This window comes from Falco punctatus, assembly GCF_963210335.1.
Source record: "Falco punctatus genome assembly, chromosome: Z".
NCBI lineage: Eukaryota > Metazoa > Chordata > Aves > Falconiformes > Falconidae > Falco > Falco punctatus.
In genome coordinates, this window is record NC_137586.1 from 34939961 (window position 1) to 34953791 (window position 13831).

The 13831-nt window shown below is 36.4% G+C and overlaps 1 protein-coding gene across 3 annotated transcripts in view; it reads right to left on the reverse strand.

Annotated features, from left to right (window-relative positions):
• Positions 1–880: 880 nt before the first annotated feature.
• ZDHHC21 (zDHHC palmitoyltransferase 21) overlaps positions 881–13831 on the reverse strand; it is a 46633-nt gene continuing 33682 nt past the window's right edge. For all 3 annotated transcript variants that reach the window (XM_080371884.1, XM_080371882.1, XM_080371883.1), the window contains 2 exons: positions 2444–2487; positions 881–1906 (listed from right to left, as the gene is read on the reverse strand). In XM_080371884.1, the coding sequence (XP_080228010.1) occupies positions 1774–1906; positions 2444–2487 (177 nt within the window). In that variant the 3' untranslated portion in view covers positions 881–1773. The remainder of the gene's footprint in view (positions 1907–2443; positions 2488–13831) is intronic.

Genomic DNA, 13831 nt, shown 5'->3' on the forward strand with positions numbered 1-13831 from the left:
CCAGGCTTTCCACCCACTTTCCTCCAGCTTCCTTTTGTTTGGTATGCTGCCAACACCATCTTACAGAAAATTTAAACTCATGTCTGAAAATGCCGTGAAAAAAATGGTTGAACACGGCTTGAAATTTAAATGACAAAAATACTGCATCTATTTTTAAAAGGAGAGGGAAAGTAAAGTTGGTTCAAATGTTAGAAATTTGCAAAAGTTTGAAATGAAAATTATTTTTAAGATGCGCCTTAGAACTTTCAATGGATTATCAAAATCGTTAATTCAATAAAGGGAGACCCAACATGGGCAGTGGCTGTGTTAAGATTTTAAAAGAGCTGATCTAAAAATTCATTATGAATACCACTCATGACAAACCTAGCCCTTCTTTTTGAATGAACTGTTCACAAATAAACTATTACTCCCTCCAAACACAACCTATGTATATTACATCTCGATTTTGTGCCTTGCATGGCTGTCATTTAAGGTGGATCCTACTCCTGTTAGACAGCAAACACAGTAAGCAGCATAACAGAAAACACTGAAGCTCTGAATAGCTCATAAAAATTCACTTAACTTTCAAAAAAAAAACCTCTAATGCTGTATATACAGAGGGCTATAACAAATTACATAATTTTTCCAGACACAGCAAAGCAGAGCCAGTACTTTGGGACTTGCCATTTTAGCAGATCTAATCTTAAGGATGCTTTCTTTGGTTAAGTACTTCCAACAGTTTAAGGGCCCACAACATGCCATCTACACCCATTAAACCAGTTAATATACATGTTAGTAGCAAATATCTGTATTTATGTATAAATACTTTAAAATATTTTCACATACATTTCCAATATACAAACACTTAGACCAGTTCCAGCCAATCATGACTAAACAAAAGTAAATACAAAATTTCTAACTTTATTGACAATATACTCTTCTTTATGGTACATTGTGCCAAATAATTAAATCTTCATTTTAAAAAGTAATCTTTCTAGTATTTGCACCATACAACTTCTCTGTTGAATTATTGCAAAGAAATCCATGGGATACAGGGAAAACACGCTTTCTATCCGCATATTTTACCCTGGAACGTTTCATCACTTTTGTTGACATAAAGACATGAATATTTTTCATTAAGATCACATCTGTGCAGAAGATAACTGTAAAATGTAAGATTGCTTTATATAAACACATACATTTATATGTATTTATAAAAACCTCTCTGAAAAACGTTTAGGAAGAAGTCTGTCTCAGTTGTAAATGTTACCTTTTATAGTGCAGTGCTGCAGGATTACTGCTGCATATCATAAATAAATGGCAGTATCAGGGAGTTTTAAACACATGTAGCAGAAAAAAGACATGAATACTATCTCAACAGACCTACTAATAAAAAAACATTCAAGGCAGAATAAGACACTTGGTGGGAAAATTAACAATCAATGTAAACTTCAGTGTTTCCTACCAAAAAAAAAATAATCAAAACAGCCAGTATCAGACAAATAAAGTGTGACTGCATTCCAGTCATTTGGGTTTGTTATTAATCTCAAAGATGAAAGAAATCCTTTTGGAAAATTAATCTGACGGTAAATATGCCTAAAATTAAACATACAGCTTGTCTTAATGTAGGAACAGAATCAAGACTACTATTAAAATAAAGCCTGGGGCACATTGTGATGCCTATGATTGGTGGGTGGATTTCAATTGACTCGAAGACTGTCATAGTCTTATTATCAAAAAACCTGTAACGCACATCCAGCATGGAGGACCCATCTGTGCCCACCATCCATCTGTTTAGACGTGACTGGCAAAGTGGTAGGAAACTCGCAGTGGTTGTCTCTGCCTGAAAGGAATAAACCACAGGATCTTCCAGTGAGTGCCAAAAACTTCTGAGAAGGTCTGCTGCCATGGCTTTCGGGGCTTCGATCTACAGAAGACAGCATTATTAGTGAAAGACAGGACACCCATGGTGCACTTCAGTCAGCTAGAACAATGCAGGTTGGCTGGGGATCCATTACTGGGCTCTGATGAATTGTGTCCCAGCATCACAAATACTTTTCTTTCATTATGGCATGCAGCTGAGACTTAACTTTGCAGAACAGAAACTATCCGCATTGTCAACCAACCAAAGGCAACTTCTGAAGTAGAGAGGTACCTCAGAATCAATTAAATGTTTGTCAAGACACAGCAGAAAGTGTCTTTTGATCTGTACTTTTGGAAGAAAATAATAGTTCCACTGGCTTTGGGCAGGGAAGGAGCAGAGAAAACGTGAGGCTACTTTTTGTACAACCAATTTAAAAGAGTAGTGTGCTGCTGCTGCTAGAGATAAGAAGTACAGAGCACAGGACCATGTGAAATAATCTTAACAAAGTGCCTTCAGTTTCCTTTTTCTCTCAGTTAAAAAAACCCTCAGCTACTCATTTAACTTTTCAGAAAATAAATGTGGACATTTTACAGCACTTACATGTCTTCACAACAGTTTGACATTTTTTCTATACTTGTAGTGTCCTGTTGAAGAGAAAACACAATGAGAAGGTATTTATTTACAATCCTGTTAAAATGTCATGAAAGCAACTAAGTAAAACAGGAAATCAATTCTTAGTACAGAATGCTTTTGCATTAGTCCAGTCAGTTACATATTACTCATACGCAATATTAGTTTTAAACGGCTGTGAGATAACATGCACAAATGTACTCGTTCTAGAAATGATTTTTACGAACATGATGTGCAACTATACTGTGTAGTTTTACTATGACAGCACACACCACAGAATGTCAACAAAACCTTTCAGCTTTATTACAGCTAAAATTAATTCAGGTTTAACAATTAATTAATGGGGCATTTAGAAGTTATGTGTATAAGGCATACTCTTGCCATACATTTCATAAGCACCCATTCCAGACTTGGAGTAGACCACTGAGATAACTACAGGAAAATTTAGTAAAACGCAACTATTAACATATGTAGTATTTCAAAAAGCAGGAATTATTAAGAGGTTTTAAAATAGTTATCTTCAGGAGTATTATAATGCAAACAGCACCATTAGGAATACACCATCAGTTTCTATAGTTGCTACAGGTAAATACCAAACATAAAAATTATTCTTAAAATGTAACAAAAAGTAAATAATGTGCAGAGTAGAGGCACCCCTGCAGTGAACAAAATTGAATTCATACTCTACTTTTCTGAACACGATTAATGCATCAAAAAGTTTTATAATTAAAAAATCAATTTAAGCTTAGATCATCCTCAAACAAAACTCACAACCACCGACAACAGCACTTTTTTTCTCACTTTTGCACTACATATTTAACAAAAAAGCTTGCTTTGTAAGTATCACTTCAATTTAAACTCCAGCAGTATTGTGGTTTTCAATGCACATTCATAGTTCATTATGTCCCACAATCACTCGTGAGGTCCAAAATACAGTAATTGAAATACTTCTCATCGTTCCATTTCCTTTTCATGCCAGCTTGATATTTCCCTTTACTGTTCATTGATTTAGGCATGTGCACAATGCACCTGTCAGATTACACTAGCGTTTGAATGAAACCGAGAGCTAGTCTCTATTGTCCCGGCCATACAGTTACACAAGGACTGTGGTTTAATTAGGCTGTGACTTCATTGTCATCTGGAAACACTACCTAGCAATAAAACCATACTGTGTTCCTTGAGGGTTCCAGACATCAGTGCATCCACTTCAATGCAGGCACTGCTGGGATTCTGCCACCATCTTTCATAAAGCTTTGAAGGGGAAGGGTGAAATGCAAGTGTGAAATAATGTACGGGAAGCTGCTTCCCCACTTCACCAGGATGGGTGGCCTCAACTCGCCTTGCCAAATTTTGTCCTAAATCCTCTTCCCAGCTCTGATGAGTTTTGGAACAGGATCCCTTACCACATGCTAAACGGCAAAAATCTTAATTCTGCCCATGACCTACCCAGCTGAATTCCAGATGCGCTACAGCGAAGGAGAGAAGTTCCCTCTTCTCACGCCAGCCCACCAGGACGCACAAGTTCTTCCCTGTTTGTGCAGAGGAGGCATGCCCGCAGCAGACTACACACACCATCCTGGCCCCAACATTAGGCAGCTTTTAACAACTGCTCAAAATTGAGAGGACTGCAGACAGCAGGCTGTAAATACTGCCTGTTGTTTCAATTCCCATAGATAAACCGCTTCTCCTCTCCACCTTACAGGCCTGTCTAGCATATGACCCCTCACCTGCCACAGATGGCAGGAAAGCTTTGCAAGACACAAGCCACTCTCCTTGTCAGGGCAACCAGACTGTGCAGCCAAGGAATGTTCTGCTGCCAACTTTTAGCAGAAGCACCACCCTCCCTGACCACAGAAAATCACAGACAGCTTTCTGAACGAAAGGCACTAAGTAACCAGGTATTACTTCCATGACACTTTGGTGAAGTTGTAACAGCATTTTCATGAGACTCTTTCCATAACTGCAAAAATACTCAGTTCTAGCAATCATTCCCTGGTCAAATCAAAGCAGTCTACCTGGTAGTACAAAATGACATTAGTATGTTTGAAATCAATGATTGCTAATGATTTTTTTGTAGAACAGTAGAGTGCTAGTCGAGACTATAATTGATTTCTAGCTATTAAAGATTTATGTTACCATTTCACAAAAGGAGCCTTAAGACAGCTTTGGGTGCAGAAGAAACATAGCTAATATTTTTAGTATGGCTTTTTGCTGCTTCTCTGCATTGTTCATTCATTAACACATTTGTACTGCTCCCTAAAATACTGTATCTGAGATTTTTGGAGGAACTTCCAGGATGGGAACTGCAGGTTGTATTTCTTTTTAATTGTTATCGTGGCATGTTACCAAGAGCTGAAAGATGTTCATCAGGGTCTGTTCCCCTCAAAAAATGTAACCCATTAAATTAAGGAACAAAGTGAAAACACCAAAACAAGAACTGCAGAAAATGACTGTAAGAAAAGACTGTCAAGCTTCCACATCCTTAAAACATACTAAAGGATTTTAGCTGGATAGGAAGTCAAAGGAAATCCTTCCTTCCTTCCTTCCTTTCCTTCCTTCCTTCCTTTCCTTCCTTCCTTCCTTTCCTTCCTTCCTTCCTCAATGCCAACATCTACTTTAGAATACTTCTGCTCTACAGGAAAGGAATTGGGAGTAAGTAGTGAATCTTTTGCTTCTGGGATACTTTCTCAGAATAGAAAATCTTTATAGCCAATTTTAGAAGCTGTGAACTAGGGCTGGAGGGAATGGGAGGAAACACCTCCCTGAAGCTTAGTTGCTTAACAAGTGCTGGTGACTGAACTTAAGAAACCGAACAGCCCTCACAGCTTCCCTACCACAACACTGCTGTCAGACAGTTGGGCTCATTTGAAATGTTCTTTCATTTGAGAGCGAACCATTTTACCTTTTCATATGAAACTGAAACTTTGCAGCACATCAGGAAACTTGGTAGCCTCTCCGGACACAGGACAGGAAGGAAATGAGAGGACAACAGCTGAGTTTTGGCCTGTTATTTAAGGCTTTCTTCTCAGATAGACAAATTTTTCTTCTTTTGGAGACAGGAAATCCAGAATAACCACTATGCTTCTGATTGACAAGGTGTTCTGTTCATTATCACATCTCACAAATGGCTTTCAACCAGAATATCATCTCTCTTAATTATGCATTTGACGTATACTAAGGTTTTGCTACATCAGTACTACTGTGTTCAGCCTAAGAGGCTTTGGCTGTCTGCATCTACCATCAGCTTGGATTACTATTAATACAAATAGAACTCTGCTAAAATTCCCCTCCCCGCCTAGCCACCCCCCCGACTCACAGCTAATGCTCATGTTAAAATCTTTTACAAGTGGCCCTCATCCAAAAGTTAAAAATAACTTGGTATGAGCAGACATGGCATACCTATTGAATCCTAGTGATCTCTATCTCAAAATCTCTCATAAAATTTACAACTTCATAAAGATGAAATTGACTAACCCACAACTGATTAATTTCACATGATGGGTCATCTGGACCCCCGACGTCATCATCCAGATTGGAAACAACTATTGTTCCTACACTTGATTATTCAGAGATACACACCCATTCATAAACATCTTAAAGCAACTAGGAAAAAGCCCCATACCTTAGCGAGAAAGGCAAAATAAATTAAGAGGAACCAAACACAGCAACTATTAACAATGCATCACCTTAAAACAAGAGGAAAAGGGAAAAGGATTCTGCTCAGGACACGAGGAATGTTTTTTTTTTTCCTTTGAGGACTTGGTACAAGTCTGTAAGAGCAGCTTGTCTCAGTGAAGTAAGCTACTGCCACAGTTAAGACTATTATCAGAGGAACGGAGAGACATGTATAAGAGCACCAACTGAATTCTGCAGACCAGCTCAAAGTTCACTTGCAAATGAATGCACACGCACTGGTTGCACTAAGAGGAACATACCTTTCACATCTGTATTTTAATTAGCATAACCAGGTGCCTAAAAAAAGCAGTTTTTCTAAAAAGATAACATGCACTGTTTAACAAACTGTGCTATAGTATGGGATTCATCATGAACTGATTTATCATGCAAGAAGCATATGGAAAGAGTATTTTCCTCTTACTGCTTCATGTTTTCCAAAGGAGAAGCTGTAATTTGTAACTCACAGGACTAACTCCAAAGCACGCAGCCACAATATCTGGTTCAATTTTTCTTCAGTGTCTGCTTAAAGTGATGTGTAATCAATACAGCTCTAATACTTGCAATAGAACAATGTAAGCATTATGCCATGTTTTCTTAATATAGTATTTTCAAATACTCGGGATATAAGAATTGGCAGGAAAGTACGATAAAACAGAAAGAGAAAAAACAAACAAAACTTGCAACCCTTCCTCAATTCATAGCCATTGCTTTTATCCAAAAGCAAAGGCAACATATCCTTCATCTGAACAACATATTTTTTCATTCTTTCTACCTAACATACCCCTGTTGTGTGTATGTAAACGACAGGTGAGACACCGAAGAATGTAAGATGCTGAATGTCTCATAAAAAGAATACTTCATATTTTAGAAATTTTCCTTTTTGGCATTGATTACATTGTGGGTTTACATTTGGCCACTTTTTAGCATTGTTTTCTTAATCTAAATTTCTCACATATGATAATAGGATTAATTTTATCAATTACAGTTAGGTTCAGCCTGAAAACTATTAGTTCAGTTTTAACTTTGAATAAAAGAACTGTGTGCAAAATGAAAAATGAAGCTATACTATGTTAGATCTAGGGAATACTCCTACACTCCTCTATGCTCTGAAGAATTTAGTCAAATATACTTTCAATGTATTTATCAGATATCAGAAAATGATTCAATGAAAAGATCTGATAACAAATTAGGTACACATCTACAAAGATGATGATACAGATATCTTCAGTCTATTTCAAATCCATGGTATGTTTGGTGCAGATAGCTGCATGACAGCAAGACACAGGACAAAACATTATTTTTCTTGATACTTACATATAGTTTCTTAGGACAAAACTATTAAGAAAAAAAATGCTTAGGAAGGCTAGCTGTTGACCTTCCTCACACAGAAGCCATTTTAATGGTCTGATGTCTAGATTTCACACATAATGTTTAAACAAAGGGTACTCAGCCCTCAGAACACCCAAAAATCATTATTACAGATACTTATTTTCAATTGGTGAAAGGTAATTCATTTATTTAGAAAAATAACTCTGATGTAAAAGGAAGGACTTCTGCCTTCAGTGATAACAGGGGATTTTTTTGGCATATTTTTTACTCTCTGCACAGTATAAAACCTCTTTGATTAAATTTTCTAACATACATTTTTCCTTAATAAAATTGCAAATAATTAATTTCAATAAAAATATTCCTGCTCTAACTCAAATTTATTCTTACATTTTGAATAGCCCAAGGAAGAACTCTTTTAAATAAACTAAAATTTTGACGGTAAATGGGTCTTTAAGACTGTCAGGATACATGCATTAAAAATGTTAAACAAATTGCTAATCTAGTTGAGAAACACAAGGTAAAGATACAAAAGACTTGACACAGTTAACAAACTCCCATTCAAAGACCAGGACATCATTAATTCCTGACAATTTAATTTATAGCACTTTAGGCAGTCTTCTAATAGGAGATTTACCTAGAGATGGATTAAAGGTAGAGATAGGAAAAGGGGTAGGGATAAAAATAACAGGGAAGATACAGAGAGACAATGTTAACATGAACTTATCTTCTGTTACATCTCTAATTTCAAAATACTGCTTAGGCTTGTGGTTTATAAACCTTTTGCTCTCCCTCTACAATTACTTTATATCTTACACTTTATTATAGCCAGGTAAAGAATATGTTTGCCTAGGAATCCTAATTTCCCCTACAAATCCTAATTTCTTTTGTGCTAAACTGAAATATGAGGATTAATAGTTCCTTGATTATATTTCTTCCATGTTTGAAAAAATAGGAAAAGTACTTAGTACTTCACTAATCAAAATAGTATTGAATAGATTATTTGAATATATAAGATACTTATTTTTAAAGACAAAAACCATTTTAGCACAACTATATCACTTGTGCACTCTGTGCATTAAAACAGAAATGGATTAACACTATGAAAAACGCAAAGAATTAAAAAGTCTTTGATTTTATTAACATAATTACTGCAGTTACATTTTCATTATTTTGCATTTCGACCTCTGTAACATTCTGTCTGACTTACTGGTTACACAAAGATTTTTAAATTTTTCACTGGTATTTTTATTGTTTGTACTTCATTTTTGCATTACACTATTAAATGAAATGATACTCCTAAAGAAAATCAACTGCTTGAAAATATTCCTTTGGGATAAATATATCAGAAAATTAATTTGCACAATTTCCCTCTTTTCCAATTTCCTTAAAAGGAAGGTTTTGTCCTTTTGAATAGAAGCCATAAGCAAAATGAACAATACTCCTTTCTACATGCTCACTCTAAGTATCAGTCACACTAAGTAAAGTAAGTAAAACATATGAATTAGTAAGTTCAAGACATTCATGTGGAGATGGATCAGTTTATAAGAGCAACAAACAATACCTAGTGAAGTAAGTTTGCTACTTGAAGTTGAAAAGGAGAAACACTGCAACAATGATAAAACATAGCACTTAACAAGTATCAACATTTTAAAACACTTCTAAGAAGAAAAAATTCTGTGGTAGGCATCACACTGTGCACCAGACAGCCTGCTGAACACCAGCTGTTAAATTATTTCCCCTCTATCCTCCCCAAAGCAAATAAAGGGAAATTTCTCTCTAACACATCCACGCAGTACTGATGCACCAGGATATTGGCATATCACTGTACACCATTCAAACAGTTAATTAACAGGAAACCCCGGTAGCATTAATTAAATTAATAAAGTCACTGTCCACTTAGTTTATGATAATACATCCACTACCTTGCACAAAGACCACGTGGTATCTATTAAATTTATAAAAGCCCATCCATTACATAGTTCTGCCCCAGAGAAACAAGTTAATTACTAAATAATTTCAATGAAAAGTTTTTGCCCACAATACTAACACACAAAAATCACATAAAATCATATTTGATGGACTACAGTGGAAAAATGAAGAACATTTCTTTAATTCCACATAAATACTTTGTTTGAACATATGGAAAAATGAAAACACAAACTGTTTAGTGTTTGAAATAAAAAACAATCAAAGGTAATCCTTTAAAATTAGGGTTCAGATTAGTCTCTGCAAAGGATGCTGTTTAACTGAAACATCTGTTAGTGTTACGTTGAGAGACAGGCCTTTTTTAACTTTGGAAATGAGATTAGTAGATCAGTTATTTGTAAGTGTCCAAGTAATTTCTAATTATTTTATCTGGGTCACAGATAATCCGCTTTTAGAGGGCTCCCACAATGACATCAGAGGATCACTGCTGAACTGATTATCCTGTTACCTTCCACCATCCATGGGAAGACAGGATTTTCCTTTTGTACAGAGGAAGAGAAAAGAAGCGGCTGATTGCTTCAGACAGGTGGCGGCCAACAAAATAAAGAATAACACAGCTCTTGAAAGGAAGAAAACCTCACATATGCAAAAGGTACCAGCATTAAAAAAGGTCAGCAAACTGAATACTTCTTACTATTGTCTGGTGCAATTTAAAACCTCGCCAGATATAAACAAATACCAAAATAATCAGACAAGCCACTGTTTAAAAAAGCATGCTATATTATTTATTACTTGTTCTACAGTAATGCCTTGTAGACCAAACATAACCAATGTCAGAATCTTACTGTATAAATAGAAAAACTGTTTTTTAATATCATTTAACTGTTGAAGTGACATGGAAGATATACAGAAATACTTTCTTAAAGCAAAAATGGAACATGAGTGAGAGAAATGCAAATGTCAGGGCTAGTCTTGTACAAATATATACACAAGCATCCTGACGGTTCCACTTTTTTAGAAAAGCCTGAATTGCAGGTCTTTATCTCCTACAATCATAAATCAGAAGCAATCTGTAGTTGATTAAAGATACTTTCTTTTTTTCCTCTAAGTGAACTTATGCCTTTTCCTATGAATAAATGAGTAAACAGGTTAGTTATGCATTTATGAGGAAAACAAGTATCTGCTACCTATAAAAATACCAAACGAGAGAGGACTTTTTAAAAAACACATCAAGAAAATATGTCTTGATAAAGCAAGCAAGTTTCTATATACCATTTGATTTAGCTTTCAACTGAATTTTATTATTTGATAAGCGGACAACATAGCTACCAAAAATAGGTAATTGGAAATAAAACTAAGTTACATTTTCTTCTAGGTTAAGTGCAAAATATTCTTTTCTAGATAAACTTTGCATTTGCCATTGCAATACAGATCGTTAATAGGTATGGGCAGTAGTTGCACAATACAGTGAATGTTCTGGATTTTTTTTTTTGTGGAAAAATTAAAATCTTTCTGAAGTGGAGCTATCTACCTCAAGCAAAATCATAATTTACCTATAAATAGTATTTTTACTATTTATGACATACCACCAAACAAAAAAACATCTTTCTACCTTCATGGAGTTGGAAAGTGTCTATACTGTCTTGTTATCCTGTAGTGGCTGGCTGAGGCAAAAGAGGAGTAATTGCTTGCAGGAGTAGAAGCAGCTTGAAGTAGTCTGAAGTAAGGGTTCCAATAATTTAAAAAAAAATAATTAATTCTCATAGGAGGACATCTAGTTTTTCAGGGTGCAACGGGCAAAAATCTTCTTTTGTCCTTTTTTTCTTTTTTGTTTATTTACTGTTTTATGCTAAGCTTGCTTTTACTTCTCAAGCAGTGTCATTAAAAAACATTGTGCTGTCTAGGAATGTAAGAATACATGCCCATTTCTAGTTAAGGAATACAAAATTCAAATTTGCACTACAAGCAAAGGCAGGGAATAGAGGACTAGCAAAGCAAGCACCGGGCATGGAAGATAAACAGGCCTTCAATATAAATGCAACGTCATTTTGGAAATTACATCAGACAGTGCGTTAATCATTGTTGGAACCAATTTCTTCCACCTAGTTCTCTAGAAACATGAGAATTACATGTAAAAAACCTGTTACACTGAGTTTTTAAAAACAGTATCTTAGAAACCTACTGTTCTTAGATTAAGATCTTAAATTTCTCCCTATTTCAGAGACATAGATTAGAGAGAACATAGATACTTCTATTTCCAAAGCAGCCAAAAAAAAAAGTTCCCCAAGAGCAATCTCAGGTATATTCTGGAAGAAGTACTAAAATCTGGGATAATGATGACAGTAAAGGCAAACAGAACTTGCGGAAAGCAACTGGAGGAGGAGGATGAAAAGACCATGTGCCCCGTCTGCTACAAGCGTGTTTCACAGATGCTGGTTTTTAGGGAGAAAGCGCTCCTCAGCTGCTCCCCTCTTCACTGGAACAATTCATGTCAAAAGTTCCTCTAAGGACAGTTTTTGCCAACCAGCTGTTCTCCTCTCATTGTAGGAAGTCACCTCCCTTGCTCTTTGGCTTACTGAATCTCCAGACGAGATATGAATAGCCTTGTGCTAATGATACTCTAACAGTGATACCACAATAACAGAGGTGACAGACATACTCAGAGAAATTACTGCTTGTTAGGTAACTTGGTCTATTAATCACCTCAAGCAGTACAGCCTTAAGAAAATTCTCTGTGCAAGAGCCAAATTTGAGCACGCAAGGCACAAAGTTTTTATTTTAACTAGAAAGCACTAATACCTGTTGAACACACATGAAACAGGTTAACAGCAGATTGCATGCATTTTTTTCTTAAAGAACATTTACATAACGGATCTACTGTTATAACCAGTAAGAGTGTCCTGGTTTCGGCTGGGATGGAGTTAACTTTCTTCTTAGTAGCTAGTACAGTGCTGGGGTTTGGCTCTGATGTGAGAACAATGTGAGATGTGAGATAGTTTTGGTTGTTGCTGGGTGATGTTTATACCAAGTCAAGGACCTTCCAGTTTCTCGGGCCCTGCCAGCCAGAGGGCTGGAGGGGCACAAGAGACTGGGAGGGGACACAGCCAGGGCAGCTGACCTGAACCACCCAAAGGGATATTCCATACCACCGGATGTCATGCTGGGTATGTAAACTTGGGGGGGGATAGCTGGTGGAGGGGGGAATCGCTGCTGGGGGACTGGCTGGGCATCAGTCAGCAGGTGGTGAGCAGCTGTACTGTGCATCACGTTTTCCTTTCTCCCTTTTCCTTTGGATTTTATACTTTTCCCCACCTTTCCATTATAACTGTTGTTGTTGTTATTATTAAATATTGTTGAAATTAAATGTTATTGTTATTGTTCTGACATTTTTATTCTGTTTAAATTATTAAATTGTTCTTATCTCAACCTTCAACTTTTACATTCCTTTCCTATTCTCCTACCCACCCGTCTGGATGAGGGGGAGTGAGCAAGCGGCTGCATGGTGTTTGGTTGTGGCTGGGGTCAAACCACAACAAAAAGTTAGGCAATGACAGGTACAAAAGATCAGAAGACTGCACACCACCAATGAATTTTGGCAAGTGCCAGCACACACAGCAGAATATTCCACCAGCACTTTATAATGTGCTGTTTTCCCTTCCTGTATTAGCTACTGCCCTGTTCCAGAAAAACATGCTGGAATGTATCAGATATTTCCTTTCCATTATATGTTCAGTCGGACAATATTTTTTGACTTTTGAAAAAAAATTACCAAAGATGAGAAAATGGCAGTATTTCCTTTAAAATCTTCTGCTTGTCCTTACGGCTTGTCAAACTATCACTTAGCTCAATTCTAGTAAAGAGCAACTCTGCTTACAAAAATGCTGTATACAAAGGTCACAATGCAAATTAATTCTACACATTCAACTTAAATCTTGCTGCAGTGGTAAAAGGATAGACTTCTGTAAATATAAAGGATCAGCATGAGTGCTCTGACCTAGGGTACATATCATGCTTCATAATGCATGCTACATTCCACTCACTTACATTTGAGCAGAGCCACCAGACTGTGGAAATCAACCATAAACAATGAAGCACGAAGTTGCTATTTCAAGTCCTAGTTCCTCATTACTGATGATGCTAGAGGAGGATGAAAAACCCCACGGCTTCATTATCCCAACTTGCTTCTGTGAGGCTGGCAGTAAGCAGAGCACATTCTGTGTACGTACAGGACACTCGAAGACTGGGAACTGGAGATTTTTTTAATACACATATCCAATATTCCTGGGAAAAGTTAGCTTTAGTTTTTTATTACTTAGGTGAAACAGAAACTATTGGCTTGGTTTCAGGAAAAGTACATAATGACAGTCAAGCAAGTTTACCTTACAGAGAATCAGGAAGTTTTGCTACAAAAGGGTCAAAACTTGTTAA